Genomic DNA, 27,188 nt, shown 5'->3' on the forward strand with positions numbered 1-27,188 from the left:
TCGACAACCGGTCCGATTTTTAAAACTACGTATCTAACACATAATAATAATAATAATAATAATAATAATAATAATAATAATAATAATAATAATAATAATAATAATAGTACTAATAATAATAATAATAATAATAATATAGGAGTATATTTTATGTGTAGAATTAATAAAATTTGGTAAAAAAAATTATGAAATAAAATAAAAATAAAATATATTTAACACATAATAATAATAATAATATAATATATGATTATATTCTATGGTTATTATTATTGAAACACAACTTTCCCAATTTCATTCACTCACTCCTCACGTTAATCTGTTCATTCACTCAAAGTCTCAAACCCTTATCCATTTCATGTTCATTCACGCAAATCATTCACTCAAGTTCCACCAATCTCTAGTTCCCTTCATCAATCGAAGAATCATGTGACCCTCAAACCGAATCCGTTCCAAACCCTAATATTTTCCAAATTGCTCGTTGTTCTTCAAATCCAAGAAGATCTTCTTGCTGCTCATCTCAAATAACAAAAGATTCATGTAATTCTTCTTCTTTTCTTTGTCTCTATTTTATTTTATTTTTTTGTTCAACTAATTTTTCTTCTTCATCCCTAATATGATTTTGTTTAGCTTTTATTTTGATCATATTTAAATTTGATTACAATGTATGAAATGATTTTGGTTTTAGATGTTAATATGATTTTGGGAATTTTGGGACATAACAACTTCTTTCGTATGTTGATTGATGATAAGGATACTGCTTTAGAAGTTTTGAGTATTCTCTCTCTGGTAGTTGTTACAATATTGATTCTTCACTGGTTTTTGTCCATTCCTATTTTTGATGAAGTTATCTTCCTCTAATAACATGCTTGATAATCACCTAAATAGAGCTCTTTATTTGTTAAAAAAAATTCTCCATCTGTTTAGACAATTCTTGAACAGTTTAGATGAGAAGTTTATTTTAGGCTAAAATGAATCTTTAGCATTCAACTCTAGCAATCCAGCATTTTTAGAAGTGCTCCATCTATTATTACTTCGTTGTGTGAGCCTTGTTTGAAATTTGTTTTTTATGGATTTGAATGACTATGTCATTGGATTTTAGTTTGTTGATAGGTTGTGTCGAAACTCAGTCAATGAAGCACACGTTCAGATTATGTGTCCGACACCGACCTATATAATTACACATAATTATATGATTTTCTTAAATTATTAGAGGTGTCGACATGTCAGTGTCTGAGTCCATATCCGTATATTATCGACTAGCAGCACCTTTTTCACAAATAATATAGCTCAAATTTATTAATAATCATGACATAACATATGGTTGCAACACTGTTTTTGACACGATTTGCGTTTGCGGAATTTTCTTTATATTCTTGTGATTTTATTCTTTCTTGTCTATATGGGAGCTATAACACAGATATTAAGACACTTCGTTAAAAAGAACTTGGAATTAGATCTTTGTGAAATAAACTATGCTAAATAAACTATGCTAAATTTTGGTACAAATTAGCTTCTATACTCATTTGGTATGTATGAAACACCACTAAAATTTGTACACAAAAATCAATCTAGTAAATTATGATAAATTAGTTTCTCACAATATAAATTTGTAACTATATCTAGTTTTGCAGCCTTCTGTTTGTGTGAAAGAATTCAATTGTTCAGGATCCTTTGGACTAGTGCTTGTGGTTTTCACTATCTTTGTATAAACATGTAGCAGCACCTTTTACACAAATAATATAGCTCAAGTTTATTAACAATCATGACATAACATATGGTTGCAGCACTGTTTTTAACACATTCTGCATTTGCGGCATTTTCGGGGTTGTTGCGTTCTTGCTTCTCTGTGTTGTGGTGTTCTTGCTTCTCTGCATTTCTGTGTTCTTGCTTCTCTGCGTTGGTGTGTTCAAGTATTATTTTTCAAGTTTTTTTAACTTATTTGCTTCTATATATGTTTGATTTCATACATACTTAAGATATTGTTTTACTAAAAGTTGAAATGTTTGCTTCGGTTTGATTTTTCCTCAACTTGTATTTTAGTTAAAAATTGAAAGGGTATTATTCCTACTATAGTAGTAGTTTTATTTTTTAATTGTTACAGGTATGTTGGTTTCATTTGAATTTATCCTTTTAATTGTCAATTTGAAAAACTCTAAAATGTATATAATATAATTTTATATTTAGTTAAATTCTTTTATGATGCATTTATTAGGTTTATAATTTCTTATAGTAGTTATTCCCTTATAGGTTTATGATGCATTTATTTGCTAGGATTGTCTCATGGAGATGCTAACGGTTCCCCAAAGGATAGTAGAGCACAAATGCATTCCTCTACATCAATGCATACTCCATGTCCTAAAAAGGTAACCATATATAGAAATATTATTGATTATGTTATTGTAATTGAGTTAAACTAGTTAAATTTTGCTTGTTAATATATGCATAAAATTGTTAGTAGTGACATCACTTGGAATGTAGGCAAATGCCTGAAACTGTTAAGTTGCGTGTGTAGGATTTGAATTTAAGTTGTGCCAATTTATGATTATGTTGTTTGGTTGAATTGTTTAAGATGTGTGTTCAGGGTCGGATTCTGTTTGTGTTGCTAAATTTTATGCATATATTTTGTTTTGCTTGTTAATATATATGCAAAAAGTTGTTAGTAGTGACATCACTTGGAATGTAGGCAAGTGTTTGAAATTGTTAATATATATATGCAAATTGTTTAAGATGCATGTCCAAGGTTGGATTTTGATTGTGTAGCAAAATTTTACGCATAAATTTTGTTTCTACAATTTGTGGTGTTTGTGCGAACTTGTGATTTATTTTTCTGCATTTTGTATTTGTTTATGTGTTGCATAACATGGCACAAGTTGCAAAAACTTAAAAATGGGCTTTTATGATAGAATAAGAAAGGGAAATGTCTAAAACAAATTTCCTATTTGCGGTTATGTTGTGTTTTATTTGTTGTTTTGGTTTTTATTTGTGCAAGGTATAACACTTGTTGATGTCTTGACTGTCCTTTGAACCAACAATATCTATGGTTGATGTATTTTTTTGTTCTTATGCAACAAGGTATCAATGAAGATTTTGAAAAGGATGACATAGATGTGGAAGAGGAAGACGTAGGCGATGAATTTCTTGAGGACAACATAGGTGATGAATTTCAGGAGGATGATATAGATGATGAATTTCAGGAGGATTGCCTAGATGATGAAAGTCAAGAGGATGACATCGGTGATGAATTTGAAGTGGACGATTTGGATGATGAATTCCAAGATAAACTTGAATGATCGAGTTGGATGATGTTTTATTTTGGATTGTAGTTAAACCATTAAACTTGATCGAACTATAGTTTTTTTTTATTTCGCTATGCTCATACTTCGAAGCATTAAACTTATCAAGTAATGTTCGACATTTTGATTACTATTATGTGTTGAATTAATGTTTGAACTATTATATTACATCTTTTGAGGATGTTTTTCTAAATTCGATCTTGTCTGAGTTATAATTGACTATTTTAATATTTCCTTTAAGCCATAGTTACATTTCTAAAATAATTGGAAAATTTTAAAATTTTACGAGGACACTTTAAAAATGTTGCCTGTAAGCTATGGGGACGTTTTTATGTTTTCTTACATATTCACATTTAAGGCAACAATTATTAATTGTAGCAACCTATGGCAACATTTAAAAACGTCCCCTCAGAATCCCCAAAAAAATCGTCCCCTATTCATAGGGCTTAGGGGACGTTTTGAAAAGGTGTGCCCTAAGATCATGAAAAAACGTCCCCATAGACCATAGGCGACGCTCGTATAGGAGACGCCCGAAAAACGTCCCCTATACCTTTAGGCAACGCTTTTCATAGTTCTGGCAACAATTTTCAATTGTTGTTATAAAGGATAAATGGTGTAGTGTGACTTGTTCTTACCCATATGAACATAGCCTTGCGAATTTTCACAATCTATGTTGGGTTACCATCACTCTCAATTTTTGTATTAGGCATAAGTCCCATCCCCCTCGATGTACTTTCCACTATCTTTCTATTTAGTGGTTTTGTAAACGGATCCGCTAGGTTCATTTCTGACCTCACAAAGGTTAGGGATATAACCCCATCATTTAGCAGCTGCTTCACAGAATTATGACGTATACGTATATGCCTTCTTTTCCCATTATAAACATTATTATTTGCTCTTGCAATTGCCGCTTGACAATCACAATTTATAGATATGGAAGGAACTGGTCTCTTCCATAAAGGAATATCTGCTAAGAGATTTCTTAGCCACTCAGCCTCAGAGCTTGCCAAGTCTAGAGCAATAAACTCAGCCTCCATGGTGGATCTGGCTATACAGGTCTGCTTGGATGACTTCCAAGTGACGGCAGCCCCACCAAGAGAAAAAATAAATCCACTTGTGGATTTAGTCTCATCAGAATCTGATATCCAATTAGCATCAGTGTACCCTTCAAGTACACTGGGGTATCCCACATAGCATAAACCAAGATTCATGGTTCCTCGAAGATATTTCAAGACTCTACATAAAGCATTCCAATGATCCTTACCAGGATTATGAGTATATCTACTCAATCTATTTACAGCATATGCAATATCAGGTCTTGAACAATTCATTAAATACATAAGGCTACCAATTATTTGGGCATATTGAGTTTGAGATACACTACTCCCATTATTCTTTTTCAAATGTAAATTACCATCATAAGGAGTACTGACTGGTTTAGAGTCATAAAAATCAAATTTTCTCAAAATTTTCTCAACAAAATGTTCTTGAGACATTCTAAAACCATTTTTTAATTTTGTTAACTTAATTCCCAAAATCAAGTCAGCCTCACCTAAATCTTTCATATCAAATTTTGATGATAAAAATTGTTTCGTGTCATTAACCACATCTATGTTAGTTCCCAATATAAGCATATCATCCACATATAGACAAACAATAACACCACATAAATTATCATCAAATTTAGTATAAACGCACTTATCTGAACCATTCACCTTATAGCCATCTAACAACATTACTTTATCAAACTTCTCATGCCATTGCTTAGGTGCTTGCTTAAGACCATATAGAGATTTAACTAATCTACAAACCTTATTTTCTTTACCATGAACTACAAAACCTTCAGGTTGATCCATATAAATTTCTTCCTCTAAATCTCCATTTAAGAAAGCGGTCTTTACATCCATTTGATGTACCACTAAATTATGAATTGAAGCAATAGCTATCAATACTCTAATTGAAGTGATTCTAGCCACAGGTGAATATGTATCAAAATAATCTAAATCCTTTTTCTGTGTGTACCCTTTAGCTACCAACCTAGCTTTATATTTTTTCCACCGAACCATCAGGTTTCAACTTCCTTTTAAAGATCCACTTACACCCTACTGTTTTAGCTCCTCGGGGCAAGTCTACTATCTCCCATGTATGATTACTCATAATTGATTGTATTTCATTATTAATAGCTTCTTTCCAAAGAGGACCATCAGGGGAAGAAATAACATCACTAAATGTCAAGGGATCTCCATCTACTAAGAAAGTATAAAAATCATCTCCTAAGTTGGTTTCTTTTCTAATTCTTGTGCTCCTTCTAGGTTCAAGCTCAAAATCATTAGAATAAGGATCAGATTCACATAAAGGTCCAACTAATGATTTTTCTAGTTTAGATTTCAAGGGAAACACACTTTCAAAGAACTCAGCATTTTTTGATTCAATAATAGTATTCAATTCTAACACATCACTTTTCAACACTAAAAATCTATAGGCTGCACTATTACTAGCATAACCAATAAACATGCAATCACACGTCTTAGAACCAATTTTTCTTTTCTTAGGTTCAGGTAATAAAACCTTAGCCAAACATCTCCACACTTTCAGATATTTCAAATTTGGCATATGTTTTTCCCAAAGCTCAAAAGGGGTTTTATTGGTTTTCTTAAATATAATTCTATTTTGAATATGACAAGCAGAAAGAATAGCTTCCCCCCACAAATTTGAAGGAGCTCCAGCACTCAATAACATAGCATTCATCATTTCTTTCAATGTCCTATTTTTCCTTTCAGCTATACCATTAGATTCAGGTGAATAAGGAGGTGTCACTTCATGAACTATTCCATTTTGCTCACAAAATTCACTAAGTGAGTTAGAATCATACTCTCCACCTCTATCGGTTCTAAGCCTTTTGATCTTAACATTTAACTTATTCTCTACTTCGGCTTTATAAATCTTAAACTTTTCTTCCGCTTCATCCTTAGATCTTAATAAGTACACATAGGAGTATCTCGAAAGATCATCTATAAAGGTTATATAAAACTTCTTACCTCCTCTAGTCATGGTAGATTTCAAATCACCTAGATCAGAATGTATTAAACCTAAAAGTTTGGTTTCACGAAACTCTATAGGTTTACAAGACTTCTTTGTACTTTTAGCTTCTACACATATTGGACACTTATCGTTATCACCAATCGATAAATTATGCAAAATTCCTAACTCTTTCATTTTCTTTATGTAAGAAAAGTTAACATGTCCTAATCTACCATGCCATAAATCAACAGAATCAACAAGATAAGCAGAAGATGGAACACTTTCATTCATAACTTTAGAAACATCTAAAATAAATAAACCATTACTATAAAAACCTTTGCCTACAAAGCCTCCACATTTTGAAAGTAAAACTTTGTGTGAATCAAAAATAGTTTTTATACCCGCTTTGCTCAATATAGATACACATACTAAATTATAATTCATATCAGGAACATGGAGAACATTACTTAATGAGAGGATTTTTCCTGAAGTGAGTTTCAATTTCACCTTTCCTTTACCAATAACAGTGGTTGTTCTTGAATCACTTAAAATTACATTTTCCTCTCCTTCCCCTATATATTTATAGGAGGTGAACATATTTTTATTTGCGCATATATGTGCGGTGACCCCAGAATCTACCACCCATGATTTTTCCTTTGTAAGAATTATAGTTTCAGAAACAACATTCACAAATATATCGTCCATCAAAGCTAAATTAAATTTAGGATTGACAGGTTGGTTGTTTCCATTACTGCATCTATAGTGAGCAATACAAGGTCCATACTTTTGTTTAAAAGTTCCATTGTAGGGGCAATTCAACAAATTGGTTTCCATAGAGAACAAACAGTGCAGCGACAATTATATGTGATTAAATGTATAGCAAAACAAGTGTGTGCAACAGTAATTGAATTTTTATCAAACCAAATACGTAACAATTATATGAATAAAAACAGTATAATAATTCTTGATTATAGTTAATTCTATATCAATGAAACTTCAACGAAATTGCTCTTAAGATTGTTGTAAAAATTGACATAGAATTAATTAATAAATAAAGATAATAATCAAGAAGTATCACTGCAATTATAAATATAATTCTCAGTCAAATAAAGAAGAAAGGAAGAACTTATCGGTTGTTGGCTGAGACGTGCAAACGCACTGGGCATAAGAGCATTTCGCCGCCACAGGTCAATCACCTGATGCAGTTGACCTCAAAGCTAGTGCTCTCCAGGATACAACAGCCGCTTCTCACTAACACTGCACGCGAAATAGTAAGGGCACAGGAACAACTATTGGATGCTCACAGGAACAATAATACAACTCTCAAATATATGTGTATATGGGACTTGTCGTAGCTTTTCTCTTATTTCCTTCAGACCTGTGCCTTGTTATCTATATCAATGGTTTTCATGTTAACGTTACACACCTTTTACCAAGCCAAAAAACGTGTTTGCTATTAATTAGATTTGACCAAGGAATAATTCAATGTGCCAACGGTATGTAACGTAAAACATGGAAAACTTCCTCACAGTATAAATAATTATGATATGATTATTTATTTAAGATATATATGAAACAATATATTAACTTTAAAAATAAATTAATAATAAAAAATACAACAATCATGTATTACTTTATTTTCAACTGACTAAAATACTGTTCTGCCCCTATTCTTTCTTATCAACTACAAACGTTGTTTTTTTAGGGGATAACGTTGTTATTTATATCATAGATAGACTATCTTAACTTTGCTAAAAAAAAGTATACATACATCCCTAAAAAAAGATACATACATACATAGCATCTTTATTATGGTTCAAATTAGGTAGAAAATTATGTCTCTTAACATTATCATTAATCACGTTATAAAAGAGGCAAGCAAGCAATCTTGCATTCATTTGAAGTATATGCGTTAGATTAAACCATTGCATCATGTAATGAAAGTTTGGTGGTTGAAGAATAAGATAGAACCATTTTCTCTTCATCTCACCCCTCGTCTCTAAATTTAGCCGCCTCCATTCATCTCTCCTTTTCTTCTCATCCACTCAGAGAGGTGGTTTAGGCCAGGGCTAACTTTTTGTACGAAATCACCCCTCTTAATCGTTATTCTTCATTTCTTGTGATTTTATCGTCTTAGTACAACTTTAGTTTGTTCGTCGTTTTGATGCAACGTTGTTTTCTTTTTTAGTCTAGTTGGATGTTCATTCGGTTTAGATTGAGAAATTAACTCCAATTCATTGCAAATCAGTTGATGAATTTGGCGTGTTCGACGTTACAAATTTGAATGCATGAGAATTTCAGACACTTTGCTTTCGTCATATTTGTAGGCTTTGGCATAATTGTAGACATTTAATTGTTGTATGCTATTAACCTAGATATTATGACCTATGAGTTCACAAATTCATCCTACTTGGTTTTAGTGATTTTGAATTTGTGTTGGTTGATGTATTTTCTATCAGTTTGAATGAATGTCTTCTTTAAAGTGAACAATACACTTTAAAATGTAAAGTGGATAATCAACTGTAACCAAATCAACCCAAAAAAAATTGATTTGTATCGGTTCAGGACTCAGGAGTGAGAATTAGATTATTATAATGGTTGGTGATTAAACCAACATTGAACTTTATGTGAATGATTATGTATTACGAAGGATCACTTAATATAATCTCAATTAAAAACGATCTAATAATGCTTAACTAATGTAAACATCTGTGTAAAGTCAATATTTACGGGGGACACGGGTATGTATAATTGGCTACCTATGTGTGTAACTTATCCTTATTTATTAATTTTGTTACATCTGCAGCAATTTAACCTAATTTTTTCCCGCTCATTTGCTTTATTAGGTTTGCAATTATTTAACCTAACAAATTTCATCTAAAAAAATGCATCGCACCAATTTCATTCATATATATCCCCGGCATATCATAATCAATAAATACGCACACTGTATTTCTCTATGGAAAATGCTATTTATCTAGAAAAATAGCATCAAGAATTTTTCAAGACACAGTTGACAAGTTTTAATTGCATGATTTATTTGTTCACTTCCTATTTTTCAGCCACACCTCCTTGAATTGTGGCAAATAGTGCATTGTGATTGGCTGCTCTTTATTCTTGAAGAATTCTTAATGTTATTTTTCTAGAGATATAGCATTGCTCTTTCTCTATTATTACTTTACATGTTCCTTTCATGCTGCTCACCACATTAGCAGATTCCTCTACAGTAACACACTTTGTTAGCTAATCACACACTTACACCAACGTACATATCAAGAAACATCTATTCATTTGAAATCAATGATTTCGTTCATATGCAAATGTCTATTTACTGAAAGAAAGAAAATTAATAGCATAAGTAAAACGAATTCCAAAATAAAAGAAATACAATGGTGTTAAATAGTAAACAGAAAGGATTTAAAAAAAAATAAAGACACAGTCCAATAAAAGTGTGAGATTAGCATGTTGATTCATGTCCAAACTGCAACATTCAAAACACTGTGAGAACTGAGAATGCCAGGTACTAGAACTTGCCAACCTTTTCCACTCTAAATGATAAAAATGACCTGAATTTTAAACAAAAATTCAAACAAGTAAATAATTGAAAAGAAACTTACTTTCAACTAGTCGAAACCAAGCTTTCAACATAATTTTTGGCACAAAACCACGTTACTAGATTTCTAATTCTAATTTCCTCTCCTCTATTATCTCTCAAGTTATAGAGAATGGCCGAGTTGGCTTCCTCAAATGCCAATATTAGTGTATCACCATTCTCAGAAAGACATAAAGGGAATAAGGACAGCGGACAAGGATACTGCAGGGAGCTTCCATTATTTCCATAGTAGTCAATAGGAAGACTTTGGTAACTAATTTTAAGGAACTGAGTCCATGACTCGTCAACTCCAAATTCCTTCATCTGCCATATGATAAGATGGGTCCCATGAAAATCATGAGAAAAACATAGGGAGTCCATCAAGAAAGCTAGAGTGGGCTCAACGGATGTCACTTCATCAAAACCATGAGGGAGTAGAAATTGATTGTATGTCTCCGTACTCAAATCAAGGGAGATGATCACAAATTGGTCAATAGTAATAGATTCCAATTCAAATTCACATGGGCACGCGTTTCGAATGGCTAACCAGTTAACGGTGCCACTCACATACACGCCAGAATTAATACCCAGATGAGTATGGGGACTAGTGGAAATATCCATAAAAGGAACCACAGGAAAACTTTGAATATGTCTCCAAACATTATTGCCCAAATTGAAAACTCTCACCTCGTTGATCTTGTCATAGTACGCCACAATCTTATAATCGTTAATTGAATCATCATAACCAAACCAAAACCGCCAACGTGCATAGAGTGACAGTGTGTGTATAAAATCATGACCACACTTACGAAGGTGAAACTCGTCGTGAAGAAACACTATTTTGTTAGATAATGTCTTGGTTGCTGGGTTCCATAAATATAGAAAAATCTCTTCATAATTAGAGTTGGTAACGTAACCGTACAAGCAGAGCAGTCCATTGCAGGAACCAACTACTTCGAGGCGTCTGTATAGGGGGAAGTCAGGTTCCTGGAAGAAAGGGCTGTCGAGGAAGCAAGGTTCATGAAAGTAAGGGTTATCGGCGAGGGTGATGGAGGTGTTCTGAATTAAGCGACGCAAGGGGAAACGTACGATCTTAACATCATCATAAATTAATGTAAGGTGTGTGTTTCTTGCTGATCGCTTAAGGTGGAGTTTGATGAATGTAGGGTCAGATATGAGAGTCTTCCATGACTTGCAGACGCACTTGAATCGCGTAAGAGACTTCACGTCAAGGAATGATAGGATTTCTTCCATAAGGTCATTGGAGAGGAATTCAGCCCGTGACTCAACTTGATGGGAATTCATTAGAGCTTTGATGCTGAAAGTGGAGACCGCTGGAGTTCACCGCTAGCCCTAACACACACGACGATAGGTATATTTTGTTTTGTTTAAGGAACGACCATAGTTATATAAAAGGAAATTCTACGGTGCAGTCACCCAAATGACTTTTCCAATAAAGTCAAATCTTTTAAATCAGTTTGTTCAAAAATCGGCTTTAAAAGTCTAAGTAAATAATGGAAATGTATTTTATTAAAGGACCAACAGGGTAATGTATTTTACAACCCTTTATATTATGTCCAAATTATCAAGATATTACACTAGTAAAAGCACAAATTAGATGGTGTGATAAAACGGCTGAATATTTTTTAGATAAATATTTATATGAAACCCATGAAAATGGAGATCATTTTTTATATAATGAATATAAAGGATTAGCTCAAGATTTAAGAGACAAACTTAAAGAATTAGCTAGATGAGTGAAGAAAACAATACACTCACAACCAGAGTCAAGGCTTTGCTTGACGAAACCAAGAAATTAAATGAGAGATTTGAAAAACAAATTTCTTTCCTTGAAACCTTACCTCAAATCTTTAAACAAAATAGTTTATTCACAAAAGATTATGAGCAAGGATTGGAAAGACCTCATGAAACTTGGGTAAATATGGAAAGAGATTTTCCATGTTATAACAAAAATGAGAATCATAAATATCCTCATATATATCATTCTTTTAATCCTCATTTAAACAATATAACTGACATGATTAATTATCTGATAAAAAATTGTTGTAAACAAAATCTTTCTTTTCAAGAAGAGGGGAAGAATAAGGAAAAAATCGAAACATCTTTATTTACTCACTATAAAAAATGAGTATAGAAGAAAACATAGAATATCAACTCGAAAAATTAGATCAACTTATGACTACTTTAGACATAAGTGAAAAAGATTCCATTAAGGAAGAACCTGAACCTAAAGATCTAAAGGATTTTGTCTACGACTTTAGTTCTGATGATGAATCAAAAGACGATGGAAATTTCGTTAAAATAGAACAATTAGAAATGGGCGAAAGCTCAGGAACAAAAAGAGGACCCTCTTATAATTGGAATACAGAATTCCATAGAGAATTTTCTCAAGCTAAATTCCAAAGAATTCCTATGAATTATATTCCCAAACATAGTGTAAATGATGGAAGTGGAATTCTAAATATTGATTGTGTTGACAATCTTGTTCAAGCCATAAGAAATTGGTATAATAAAAATACTATCCAAATACAATTAGATAGTGATTTAAAAGGTTTAAGCCCAAAACAGATTTTTAATTATCTTTTGTGTAGAACAGAAGGTAATGCATATAAATTTTTGGCCGAAAAACCTGAAGAAGAACAAACTGCAGAAAACAGTATGGGTATGATAAATAAAATCTTTGAATGGCTTTTAAATGAATTCAAAGGATGTCAAGATACGGTAGATTCAAATACCGCCTTTAACACTGAAAAATTATGGAGAATAATGAATCTATCCATATGTAATCCTTGTTACATAGAAAATTATATTTGTGAATTTTCACAATTATATTATGATCTAAACAAGGACACTAGAGAAAACCAAAAGGTTGTCGAATTATTTTACCAAAAATTACCTATGGCAATGTCCCAAATAATTCAAACTGAATTTAACAGTGCAGTATCCTCAGGAACGGTTAAAAATACTTTAGGAGCTAGAATTTCTATCCTTAGAAATTGGATGCAAGAACAGTGCCTAAAGAAACAATCAAAACGAGATGCACGAATAGGATTGTGCTGTGATAGAATCCAAGGAAAAATTGGAGCATATGGTTGTGACAAAAATAGGAGAAAAAGAAAATATCCTAGAAGAAAGAAATTTAAAAGATTTTCCTATGATAAAAAGAAACATAGGAAGAAAAGATTCTATAGAAGAAAAAGGGAGTACCCTAGAAAAAATAAAACCTGTCCTAAAGGTAAAAAATCATGCACATGTTGGCTATGCCATGAAACAGGACATTATGCTAATGAATGTCCAAAGAAAGTTTCTAAAGAAAAGAAACAAGTTTTAAACATGATCTATAGAATAGGTTATGAACCAGTAGAATCAGATTCAGATTCTGATTGGGAGCAACAAAGTTTTTATGAACTTTGTACAGATTCCGAAGATGAGCAAAACCAAGATTTTGAGTAAAGGAAACCCTAGTGCTACCTTTATCAAAGTAAAACTTCGCAAGAAGGAAATTTTAGCCTATTTAGATACAGGCGCAACGTTATGTTTTGGAAAACGAAACATATCAAGAAATTGGGAAGAGCTACAAAAACCCAAAGAAATAATTGTTGCAGATAAGTCAAAACATCAAATATGGTTTGTTTTGAGAAACATCTCAATTACTATAGAAGGTCATGAGTTCTTCATACCAACAATCTATCTCCATGATTCAGGATTAGATCTAATCATTGGAAATAACTTTTTAAAGTTATATGCACCATTTGTGCAAAATGTAAAAACTATTTCTTTACTTTGGAAAAATTTAGCAAACCCCAAAGAAAAGACAAAAGTTATAACTACAAAAATTATAACTAGAAATGAGATTATTCAATTAATTTCTGAAAATCTTATAAACCTAAAGAGTATTTGGGAGGAAGGAAAATTCTTTTTAAATCTTGAAGAAATAGAACAAAAACTTGATACTGTATGTTCAGAAGATCCTTTGGATAATCTGAAAAATACAAATCATGAACTTGTTACAATTAAATTACGAGATCCCAATAAAGAGATTAATGTAAGATATAAAATGCCTTATTCGGTACAAGATAAATTAGAATTTCAAAAAGATATAAAAGAACTTCAAGAAAAGAAGTTAATTACTCCATCTGCAAGTCCACATTCAGCACCCGCTTTTTATGTGACAAACCACAATGAAATAAAAAGAGGAAAAGCTAGAATGGTGATAAATTATAAGAAACTCAATGATGCTACAATCGGAGATTCTTATAAATTACCACGAAAGGATTATATTTTACAAAAAATAAAGGGATGTGATTGGTTTTCATCTTTTGATGCAAAATCAGGATACTATCAAATCAGACTTTCAGAAGGAACTAAGCCTTTAACAGCTTTTTCATGTCCACAAGGTCATTACCAATGGAATGTCCTTCCATTTGGACTAAAACAAGCACCATCTATATACCAAAGATTTATGGATAATGCTCTTAGAGGATTAGAACATATATGTTTGGCATATATTGATGATATTTTAGTTTTTACGAAAGGAACTAAAGAACAACATCTTAAAGATGTAGAAATTGTTTTAAACAGAATTTCAGAAAAAGGAATTGTTATTTTAAAAAAGAAATCACAATTAGCCAAAAAAGAAATCGAGTATTTAGGTCTTATTTTTAAAGAAAATGGCACTCTCGATTTATCTCCACATGTTCAGGAAAAGATTCAAGCTTTCCCTGATGAATTGAAAGATCGAAAACAAATTCAAAGATTTTTAGGATGTTTGAATTATATTGCCAATGAAGGATTTTTCAAAAATTTGGCAACTGAAAGAAAGATTTTACAGAAAAAGATATCTGAAAAGGTTCCATGGTCATGGACTGAACAAGATACTCTAACTGTAAAAACTATTAAAAGAAAAATTAAAGTTTTACCCAGCTTATACAATCCAACAGAAAATGATTTTTTAATTGTTGAGATTGATGCTGATAAAACAACCTGGGCAGGTTGTATGAGAGCTCTACCTAATGGTAAAGCGATACTGAATCTTGATGATTCAGGAAACTATGTTGATGATGTAACCCATCAACAAGGAATGAAAGATACTGGAGCAACCCAGTACGCTAAGTCTAGTAGCTCGAAAGAGAAATTGGACAAACTATCTGATTCATCAGAAAAATTAGTATCAAAAGATACTAAGATTGATTATTCTTATGAAAATATTAAAAATAAGATAAAAGATGAAGATCTTTTACTTTGTAAATATGTTTTAGGATCATTTACAGATACCGAAACAAGGTATCCAATTCATGAATTAGAAACATTAAGTTGTGTTAAAGTTTTAACAAAATGGCAAATGGAATTAATTCCAACCAGATTTTTATTAAGAACAGATTCCAAATATGTAACCGGATTTTGGAAATATGACCTTCGTGTCAATTATAAATATGGAAGACTTGTAAGATGGCAGATGAAACTCCAACCGTTTCACCCATATATTGAATATATAAAATCTGAAAAGAATTGTTTTGCAGATGCATTGACAAGAGAATGGAAGCAGCTATAAAAACGCTACAGAATTCTCTCAGACAAAAACAGGAGCAAATTGCCTCTGCAAAAAATCGTCTAGAAACTCTTCTTTCTGAAGAGGGGGAGATGATATTAACAATTCAAAACCTTGAAAAACTTTGTAAAAAAGAAACATCAACAGTTTCAGAATCAAAAAATAGTGAAAACTGGGATCTGCTTGGTCAAGATTCTGGAAAATTCAACTACTATGTAAAATACTCAGCTCCAAAAGAATCAAACACCCCAATTGAGTCAATAGAACCAAGAGGATGGAAATCTTCAACAACCCCAACAACTGTCCTTGCAGATTTACCAAAAACATCTTGGGCTGATAAAGTCGAAGAAGATGAAAGAAAAAATGGAAAAGAAAAAGAATCCATTGATCAACAAACAAGCCAAAAGATTGACAGTCAACTTGGAGGAAAAAAGAAAGCTTATGTGATTTTTGATGGACCTATGAAAGGTATCTACCAAAACTGGGAAACCACAAAGTTACATACAAATGGCAAAAATGTCAGATACAAAGGTTATGAGACCCTTGAAGAAGCAAAAACAGCCTACAACGCTGTTTACAAAGAAGTTGCAGTAGCAAACAATATAGTCCAGCCATCAAAAATGGAGACTAAGAAGAAAATATCTGTAGATAGAATTATCTATGGAGAAAGTAAATTTGTTAAAGAAGTCACCATTGGAGACTACTACAAAAACTGGAGATGGTTAACCAACTACTCAGAAGAATTAAAAACAGAATGTTTTTATCCTAGCAACAACGGGATAGAAGTAAAAGCTGTAACAGTCCCAGGCGTAAGCAAAGAATTAGTCAGGTCATTCTATGATTGTGGAATGATTAAAACAATGTATCTTCAAGAAGATGCAGGAAGAAAAATCCATGAACTAGAACTTCTTCCAAAAGATATAGGCGAAATCGCTTATAAATTCAACAATAGCTTCGCAAAAGGTAAAGAGTTCTTTTTATCTTTTACTTCAACTTATCCATGGTTTGAAGACGATGAAGTTATTAAAGCCAGACACTTAATCAAGATTGGCATTTCAAATCATTCATATCCAACAAATGATGGAAGAGATGTAGATCCAAGACCAGAATGTTTTCTGCATCAAATGGAAAAATTCTATGATACTCTCATTAGATTTGGATCAAAATTACCTAACTTCAGGGTAATCACTGCAAAAGAAAGTTTTCTAGTCTACAGTGACTCAAGAAAACAAGCAAGAGAAGAACACCTTCAGCAAATTCTAAAGTTCGAAGAAAACTTTAGTGGGCTTGAAGCAGACTTGGGCTGTCTACCCGACCCAATCCAACAGGAGTGCTGCCGACACTTTTAAAAATACAAAGGACACCAATGCAAGTGGTGTGCAAAAGACATGAATAACGTGGCAGACAAAGAATCACTGTATGATAGTGACGTTTCACCAAACAACGGAGAAAATGTAGAAAATTAGTGGGCATGAGACCCATTTAGAGATAAGCCTTATCTCTAAGGCAATTATGTAATATAATTTTCTTTGTCATTTTTTCTTTCTGTCATGTCATTTCTTTTCCGTATGCTGTAAAGGAAAGAGACGTTGTGCCAACTATGAAGGCCAACTTGTGAGTCTCTCATCCTATAAATAAGGGCCTCGAAGCTCATTTGTTGGCACCATGAATTGAAGCAATATAAGTTATATCAGTTTGATATGAGCCTGCCTCTTAGTTTTAAGAACTAGTGGTCCTCTAGTAGTAAAACACTATAGCTGAGAATTCTTGAGGTAATACTCAGGAGGAATTCGCCCTGAGTTGGGATAAACTCAACACAAGCAGAAAAAACTGCTGAAGAAGATCAGATTGCTGAAGCAAAACCAACCCATATTTCTGAAGAAAAAATCAGGTATGAATTTATTACGAATTATTATAAAACATGTCTGAAGTTTCATATTTTGAAGGAACATCTAGTTATTATGCTGATAGCATAATAGATAATAAAATAGAAGAAGCAGATTTGTCTTTAACTGCTGAAGAAAATTTTAAAAGAAAATTTAGTAAATTAAGAGAATTTCTTTCAAGAAAAAATATTCTGAAATTTGGAATAGTAACAGGAGAAGAAGCAATTCCTATTGAAACAACTAATGGGAAAATAGCTATATCCACTATAAACAAAGAACAAATCGTAAACAGACTTGAAACGTTTTCCGAAAACGAAAAAAGAAAAATTGGTTATATTCATATATCAACCATTCAATTTCTAATCAAAAGTACCTTCATGAAAGGTATTAATTCACCTTTAGAAATAGCCCTAGAAGACTCTAGGATTTTAGATAAAAACCATGCAATGATTGCAAAAGGAAAGTGTAATCTTAAAGATGGAAAAATAAAATTTGATATAAATTTACAAATAGGATTATCCCTAAAAGATATAGATCTAGATAGATCCATAGTTTTTCATTATAAAATGAAAAATCCAAAATTCATGAAAGAAGGTAATCATCCTTTTACAATTTATTACAGAATTAATTATGCTCTGAGTAATTCACACCATAGCATAGAATTCTTAGGAAAAGATACAATTCATATTGATGAGTTGTTTAAACCATTAGTTTCTTTAGAATCACCAATCTATAAAAATTTCGCAAGAAATAACTTTTCTTTAATAAAAGCAGAAAAGAATATGTTTGAAGAAACAGAAGAACCATTGCTTAAAAGCCAAAGCCTTCGAATGGCATCACCAAATCTGAAAGATTTTAAATCATTAAGTTCTCAAAATATATTTGAAGATGATACTTCATCCTTAAATAATACTTCATTCGAACCACCTAGAAAGGATTTCGAAATAAACAGAGAGAAAGAACTCAAAGATCTACATGATTCTATAAAAACTTTATCGATACAGGTTAATAAAATTAATCAAAGACTATAAAAGTCAAAATGCCTGGATTAAATCTAAAAACAGAGTTACAACTCTATAAGAAAAAACTAGAAGAAATAGTTGCTGAAATAAAATTTCAAAATGAAAGAATTATGTTAAATCAAATTCTTTTTGCTGCACAAGATCTAATACTGTACCATATAGATTCTATTTCTAAGTTATTAGAAGAAATAGAAGATTTGAATACTCTTACAAGTATTCAGCAAGAAAAAGCAAAAATGCTTTTAGAACCCTTTCAAGGTTTAACAAAAATCGAAGAAAAATTAAAACAAATAAAAACCGAACAAATGTTAGAACAAGAAAACCTCCGCTGGAGAATCCACCAATAAATATGCCTGGTTTAACATTAAAAGAAGAACTAAGGTTATTTAAAACTAGGTTACAACACTTAGTAAGTGATATAGAATGGTATTATAATTTAATAACATTCAAACAAATAATGTATAAAGCTCAATCTTTAATGAGAACACATATAGATCTAATTGAAGATCTAGAAAATGAAATTGAAGAAAATTCCGTCAATAATTCTATCCAAAAAATAGAATTCCAAAGAAAAAGAGCAAAAATACTTCTACAACCTTTTCAAGGTTTAGATAACATCGAGAAACTTCTAAAAGAAGCTCGAGAAAAATCCGCTGAAAACCCCACTCCAAATCTGGTATCAGAGCCAGGAACACAATCCTAAAAAGATAAAAATGAAAACAAAAATAAAAAAGAAATTAAAAATATCTTTTTTCTTAAAACAAAAGCTTTTTAAAATCGTTTTTCCAAATAACCGATTTAAAAAGACATCCACGTGGCACTCTCCCATTAAGCCACATAAGCGACTTTTCCAAAAAAGTCACAAAAGTAACTTCACCATAGAAGCCCCCTTATATAAATTGTATTAGATAAACAAATATTAATTCTATATTTAAATCTAATATATTTTTATGAAATATTTTAGGGGAATATAATTTTATGAAACTTATTTTAACGGATTTAATGCTCTATTTTAAGCCATATTTTTTTATTCACACAAAACGTCCTTATCTTTCTATTTATTTTTATCAAAGAAAAAAAAAAGGAGATAATTATACGAAGATTTTGTTGCATGCTTGCACCTTGTTATTTTTTTTTTATTCAAACTAGTAAGATAAATTGCGGTAATCTATTTTCTTCTAAATAAGAAACAATAACCAGCAAAAGTAAATAATTATTTGACACCTAAGCATTTTTTTATCCCTTTTGTATCTTACAAATCACTTTTAGAAGAGAGAGAATGTAACTGTCGAAATATATAGATACTTTTGTAACGAAAAAAATCTTTTATAAAGTTGTATCTAAGAAAACCAAATTTTAAGAAAAAAAAAATATAATTCTTATTACGATAAACAACATAAAATAGATTCTGATTTTTTTATAAAATCTCTAAAAAAAAATCTAATTATGAAATAATAACAAGCAAAAATACAATTATGTCACATTCTAATTATTTGACACCTAAATATTTTTTAACATTTTGTGTCCTTTGTAACAAAAAAATCATTTTTAAGAAGAGCACTTCATTTTAAATATTCAAGTTTCTAATGCTCTAATTTTAAGGTGTGCTAAGAAGCAACAAGTTGTAGCACTATCAACTTGTGAATCTGAGTACATTGCAGGATGTATGGCAGCTTGTCAAGCAGTTTGGCTTGAAACTATATTCAAGGAAATGGAAATAGAGGTTAGCATACCGATAACATTGTTCATAGACAACAAATCAGCTATAAACTTAGCAAAGAATCCGGTTTTGCATGGAAGGAGCAAGCACATTGAAGCTAAGTTTCACTTTCTTAGGGAACAAAGTAAACAAGGAAGCAATGATGATTGCTCATTGTTCTACTGAGCTGCAGCTTGTAGATGTGTTCACTAAACCTCTGAAGGTTAACAGATTCATCAAGCTAAGAAGCTTGATTGGCATAGAAAAAGTGGAAACTTGAATTTAGGGAGAATGTTAGTTGTCAATTCAAGTTAGTTAGTGACCCAATCAAGTTTGTTTGGTTAATCACATTAGAAATCTAGTTAATTTAGTTTGTTATTAGTTTGATACAGATTTACTAGATTCTAGCATAAGGTTGTTAGGGTTTGATAGATTACTTGTCTTTCAAGCAACTTAACAAAACCATGTATACAAGTCTTTTTTTTTTGACAAGCATGTATATAAGTCTTTCTCATGTGTATTTCACAAATCAATGAAATCACTACTTTCATAATTCTATTCTCCTCATTCATCAATTCTTTCTATTCTCTCAAATTCAACAAAATAAAAACCCTAAGAAAAACCTTATCTTGTTCATCAAGCTTAAAGCTGCGCTAACATACATAGTACCTCAAACTTAAAGGGCCTCAAAATTTGAAAAGAAAGGGAAAAAAAAAAACTTGTTCCTACGGAGATAATCAGTCATCAATTTTCCGTAGGTAAAAGGCCAAAATTCTATTATTTTACTGTCAATGATACATCGCCCGTAGGTAAATGTCTATTTGTTTGTGGGTAAAATTCATGTTTGAACCACCGCTCCTATATTTAACTAGAACGTAATGTTTGTCGCTCTACATTGGGTTGAATTTTTTTCTTTCAATATTTTTTAAATTAAAATTGTCAAAATTACAACGAGCCTGCAAATTGTCGGAGACGCGTAAGACCACATGAAGTACGTTCATTTTTTTAGATTATTTATAATATGAGAAATGAAATGTAATAGTATGAAATACATTATTGCATTTCATCTCTTCAATTTTATTATAGCCTCGAATTTAAAAGGAATGCGATGAAATCATGTATTACTTTATTTTCAAATACTGTTCTGCTCCTATTCTTTCTTATCAACTACAAACGTTGTTTTTTTTTAGGGGATAACGTTGTTATTTATATCATAGATAGACTATCTTAACTTTGCTAAAAAAAATATACATACATCCCTAAAAAAAGATACATACATACATAGCATCTTTATTATGGTTCAAATTAGGTAGAAAATTATGTCTCTTAACATTATCATTAATCACGTTATAAAAGAGGCAAGCAAGCAATCTTGCATTCATTTGAAGTATATGCGTTAGATTAAACCATTGCATCATGTAATGAAAGTTTGGTGGTTGAAGAATAAGATAGAACCATTTTTTCTTCATCTCACCCCTCGTCTCTAAATTTAGCCGCCTCCATTCATCTCTCCTTTTCTTCTCATCCACTCAGAGAGGTGGTTTAGGCCAGGGCTAACTTTTTGTACGAAATCACCCCTCTTAATCGTTATTCTTCATTTCTTGTGATTTTGTCGTCTTAGTACGACTTTAGTTTGTTCGTCGTTTTGATGCAACATTGTTTTCTTTTTTAGTCTAGTTGGATGTTCATTCGGTTTAGATTGAGAAATTAACTCCAATTCATTGCAAATCAGTTGATGAATTTGGCGTGTTCGACGTTACAAATTTGAATGCATGAGAATTTCAGACACTTTGCTTTCGTCATATTTGTAGGCTTTGGCATAATTGTATACATTTAATTGGTGTATGCTATTAACCTGGATATTATGACCTATGAGTTCAGAAATTCATCCTACTTGGTTTTAGTGATTTTGAATTTGTGTTGGTTGATGTATTTTCTATCAGTTTGAATGAATGTCTTCTTTAAAGTGAACAATACACTTTAAAATGTAAAACGGATAATCAACTGTAACCAAACCAACCCAAAAAAAATTGATTTGTATCGGTTCAGGACTCAGGAGTGAGAATTAGATTATTATAATGGTTGGTGATTAAACCAACTTTGAACTTTATGTGAATGATTATGTATTATGAACGATCACTTAACGCAATCTCAATTAAAAACGATCTAATAATGCTTAACTAATGTAAACATGTGTGTAAAGTCAACATTTACGGGGGACACGGGTATGTTGGTGTAACTTATAAGCTATGAGCAGATTCACTTGATTTAAAAGCTAGGGTCTGTCACCTACCAACCTAGTATAGTATGCTTCATTTTTTCTTGACCTATACCTACATAGTAGTTGGGCATCTGATATCAGTTTAACAAGTATGAGAACCCTTTGTATTTTGCATTCCTCCAACCTTGATATTGTGCTCTTTTTTTTTTTCATTCTTTCTGAAATTCTGTTTTGTTCCCCCCCGGCATATCATAATCAATAAATACGCACACTGTATTTCTCTATTATTACTTTACATGTTCCTTTCATGCTGCTGGAAAATACTTGGGTGACATAATGTCACCGTGACATTAAATCTGGGCCACACAAATGTGTTGTGTTGTGTGGCTCAGATGTGTTGTATGTGTTGTGTGGCCCAGATGTTGTGTGGCAATGTGTGTTGTGTGACCCAGATTTAATGTCACGATGACATTATGTCACCTAAGTGCTTCCCCATGCTGCTCACCACATTAGCAGATTCCTCTACAGTAACACACTTTGTTAGCTAATCACACACTTACACCAACGTACATATCAAGAAACATCTATTCATTTGAAATCAATGATTTCGTTCATATGCAAATGTCTATTTACTGAAAGAAAGAAAATTAATAGCATAAGTAAAACGAATTCCAAAATAAAAGAAATACAATGGTGTTGATAGATCCAGACTTGTTAAATAGTAATAAATAGTAAACAGAAAGGATTTAAAAAAAATTAAAGACACAGTTCAATAAAAGTGTGCGATTGTTAGCATGTTGATTCATGTCCAAACTGCAACATTCAAAACACTGTGAGAACTGAGAATGCCAGGTACTAGAACTTGCCAACCTTTTCCACTCTAATGAAATTCTTTCTTTTGTGCCTGATAATAAAAAATAAAAAAAAAAAGCCCTACATTTTTACGGGCTTTTGTGGCCCGGCCCGGTAGACCCGACCCGTTTTGACAGCTCTACTTACAAATCACTTTAGATGAGAAAGAATGTAACTGTCGAAATATATAGATATTTTTTGTTACGAAAAAAATCATTTATATAGTTGTATCTAAAAAAAACTAATTTTTTTTAAAAAAATATATATAATTCTTGTTACGATAAACAAGACAAAATAAATTCTGATTTTTTATAAAATTTCTAAAAAAATCTAATTATGATATAATAACCAGCAAAAATACAATTATGTCAATTCTAATTATTTGACACCTAAATATTTTTTAACAATTTGTATCTTTTGTAACAAACAAATCATTTTTAAATGAGAGAGAATGTAACTGTCAAAAGATATGGATACTTTTGTACATGTCAAATATTTGTCATCAATAAAAATATAATAAAAGATGCACAAGTCAATTTGCTAAGCGAAGCCCCTTGTGGGCCTGTTTTAGCGTGACTTAAGCTCAACAAGGATTCAAGCAAATCTTCCAAACAAATTTGATTTGACATAACCTATCGTTAATCAAGAAATCTTCCGCCAAGTTTATCAACTCTAAAGAAGTAGTAGAAATAAGGATTCAAGAAAAGTCTAAACATTCGAGATTTGTAGTGTATAAATTTATTTTTAAAAGTCTTCCAAACAACGAAGAACATAAGTTGAGAAATTGAGTGGCTCAAGCATGCAAAAAAATTCCATAGATTCTCAGCCACGCACCTATTTCATATTTTAAGTCATCATTCTTTTACCAAGGATGAAGTTTGGAAAAGAGTAAATTACAAAACTCCGATGCAACATAGAAACCCATTATCGTCATCCATTGGTATAACTCTGACACTCTCAAAAGTTGTATGTTTGTTTTTGTTGGCCTAAAAGAATATCCTCGCCATTCAAGACTCTTTCACTTGCACCCATACTTGCCCAGTCCAAGACTTCTTTATGAGATGTGAATTTTCAGACCCTACCTAAGGTCTTTTTTTCCTCTGCCAATACATTTGCAGAAGGCTTCCTCTTTCCCACGGTAACATCAGCATAAGAAACATCGACCTCGTCCTCTACAACTTCATCGCTAATCACATGTTTCTTGACATTAACAATTTCAAGCCTAACACATTCTCGCCCAATCTCACTAACATGTGCCTCTCTTTTCACCAACTTAAGCCCTCCCTTCCTCAAATGAAGAAAATGGCAATATCCAAGGAATTCTAAATAAACAAAAAAAAATAAACGTCGATAAAAAAAATAAATATCCATGGAATTTTCACTGAGTCAGATGGACAATGTTGTTGATAAACGTTGGAGAGTTAAAATTTACAATGTGGCAGACATCTATGAATTATTTTTTTGAAGAAAAGGGCAAAATGGTTATTCTAGATAAATAAAAAATTAAAAGGCATTAAAAATCATAAAATCGAATTTTTATACAAATAAAAGGCATTAAACGTGTGAGTGAGATCAAACCACCATTACTTCTCCTTCTCTCACTCAAACACCAAACCTCTCTCTCTCTCTCTCTCTCTCTCTCTCTCTCTCTCTCTCTCTCTCTCTCTCACACACACACACACACAAACAAAATTCACCATTGTATGTGTCTCCTTCTGGTTTCGTTTAGGCTGGACCCACAATTATAACCAAAATTCACCAACAATTGTAATGGTCCATAATGAACCAAAAATTATAACCATTGGATTAATAGGTAAGCACAATAACACAATACATCTCATACATCTGATTATTTCCTTTACTCTATCTCCAAAATTTCCTCATGTGTTCTCTCCCTTTTCTGGGAGTCAAACCATTCATCTCTTATGTGTGAAAATCAATCTCAAACCTATGTACAACCCACCAACCTCAATCCTAAAGATTACACGCACACCACTGAATAAGCTCCATGTCTTAGATTTGACCCATATTATACAACCGCCACCTGAATGCGGCGGTGCAACCGCCACCCATGCTGACGACTGGTCTATATGGCTAGATGGTTACCATGCTAGAGGGGGGTGAATAGCGCTTTTGAAAAACTTTTCAGCGATTTGGTGAAAAGAGATTTTAACAAAGTTGACTATTTGAAATTTGCTTGAACAATCACAAACAAGAATTAACAAATATCAAATATATGTGGAATAAGATTTTATCTTAGAATTGAGAGATTCACGATACATATCTTTTGACACAATCAATTATTAACAATCCTTAAACAATATACAAAACAATATACAATTTCAAACCAAACCTATATGACAATAATCTTAATTATCAATTGAAAACACAAAACACATGAATTTGAATAATTGAATTGGTATTGCAATTAATTGATCCAAGTGAAATTGTTTTAACCCAAATCAAATGAAGTTAGATTAATCTTTTGATAAAACACTACTTAGATCAAAGCTAGCAATTCACTAATCAATTATTCAAATAATCAAGTGCTATAATGAAAGTAGAGAGAGAGAGAGAGAGAGAGAGAGAGAGAGAGAGAGAGAACACCGAGGTTTATAGTAGTTCACCCTTGTTCGTCCTCGCTAAGGGTTATGTCTACTCTACTTGATGAAGTACGCCTTCACCAAGGTCATCCACTATGTATGAAAAGTTGATTACAATGTTTACAAGAGTTCCTTCAAATTAAATCCCTAATTCTTCAACTCCTATATGTAAAACAAAGCTCCCTCAAACTTCAAGTACCCCTTGAATTTGGTGCTTCTTGAATCTTCGGATCCTTGAATTACCCGTGCACTCCTTCGATCTCTTCACTTGAGTCTTCAATGCTACGTCCGGTAAACGAACCCCCTTCGATCTCAAGAACAATTAGAAAGACCCCCAAGCCCTTTATAGGTGGAATGAGATTATTCAATTCCTTCGAAGCCTTAATTAAGCCCAATCAATCTTCTTGAGAGAACCAACTTACAATCCCTACTAGCACCCTAGAGAATCTACACACTCAAAGACAAAGTGATTCTAAGAAAAAGTGTTTAATCTTGAAGAATGTATTAGCAATGAGTTTTTGAGACCTATAGAGAAGTATGAAGAATGATACGATTCAAGGTGCCTGTGACTCGATTCAAATGTACCCAGATGAAGATTGAATCGATTCAACCATCGTGTGAATCGACTCAAAGCAAGTCAGAGAGTTTTGTGAGATGATTCAAGCAAGAAAACAAACGATACAGGCATGAATCGATTCAAATAGATGTGAATCGTTTCACATGAAGTCAGAGACTTCATTGAATTGATTCAGACTATAATGAGTCGATTCAAACTGATTCAAAATGAATTTTGACACATTTTTCAAGCGACACAAAAACAACAAGATCAAAATAGACTCTAGGGTGATTTAACATGCTACTTGATTAAAAACATAAAACTATCTAAGCTATGCTAAGGAACATCATCAAAAATATAAAACTAAGCAGTAAGATCTTCACAAACATCATCAAAAGTTATAGTTAGAGGCTTCACTGACTCCATAAGAAAAGCTTCCACATAGGTTTGGGCCTAAAAACCGAGCTTTTTACACTTAAAATCACTAAAACGACGTTATTTCCCAAAGTCATCATGCCCAGGGCACATGCGTCACACACCTCAGGCTCCCAAGTGTTTTTTTTTTTTTTTGCATGCCTGAGGTGCATGAAATACACTCAGGGGCGCCTGAGTGTTATTTTGCATGTCCGGGGAGCCTGGTTCATGCCCAGGGGGTGCACCAGTGCATTCAGAAAGTAAGAATCTGTCAAGTCGGCTCATAGATGCCCCATCCCATAGGAACCAGGTAAAATATCTTCCACAGAGCGGTAAATAAAAAAGAATATTATCGTAAATGAACTGGTTGAAAGAAGCGAAGTCCTCATGATTATGACTTAAAGTTCGGCTTCTGCGTTCAGTGTAACACCCCGTTTTCCCAACATAAAAATTTCACATA

At 32.2% G+C, this 27,188-nt stretch overlaps 1 protein-coding gene and 1 long non-coding RNA gene across 2 annotated transcripts; one reads left to right on the forward strand and one right to left on the reverse strand.

Moving 5' to 3' along the window:
* Positions 1–324: 324 nt before the first annotated feature.
* LOC146906915 (uncharacterized) lies at positions 325–3,461 on the forward strand. The gene is made up of 4 exons (XR_015019393.1): positions 325–537; positions 1,785–1,910; positions 2,272–2,363; positions 3,073–3,461. It is a non-coding gene; the product is annotated as an uncharacterized LOC146906915 (long non-coding RNA).
* Positions 3,462–9,933: 6,472 nt separating this feature from the next.
* Positions 9,934–11,211, reverse strand: LOC146906916 (F-box/kelch-repeat protein At3g23880-like). Its single transcript, XM_085726638.1, has one exon. It carries the CDS (start codon positions 11,209–11,211, stop codon positions 9,934–9,936), a length of 1,278 nt encoding a protein of 425 aa, XP_085582764.1.
* Positions 11,212–27,188: the final 15,977 nt, after the last annotated feature.

This window comes from Medicago sativa, chromosome 7, assembly GCF_051527215.1.
Source record: "Medicago sativa cultivar Bolivia chromosome 7, Bolivia_mono, whole genome shotgun sequence".
Taxonomy (NCBI): Eukaryota; Viridiplantae; Streptophyta; class Magnoliopsida; order Fabales; family Fabaceae; genus Medicago; species Medicago sativa.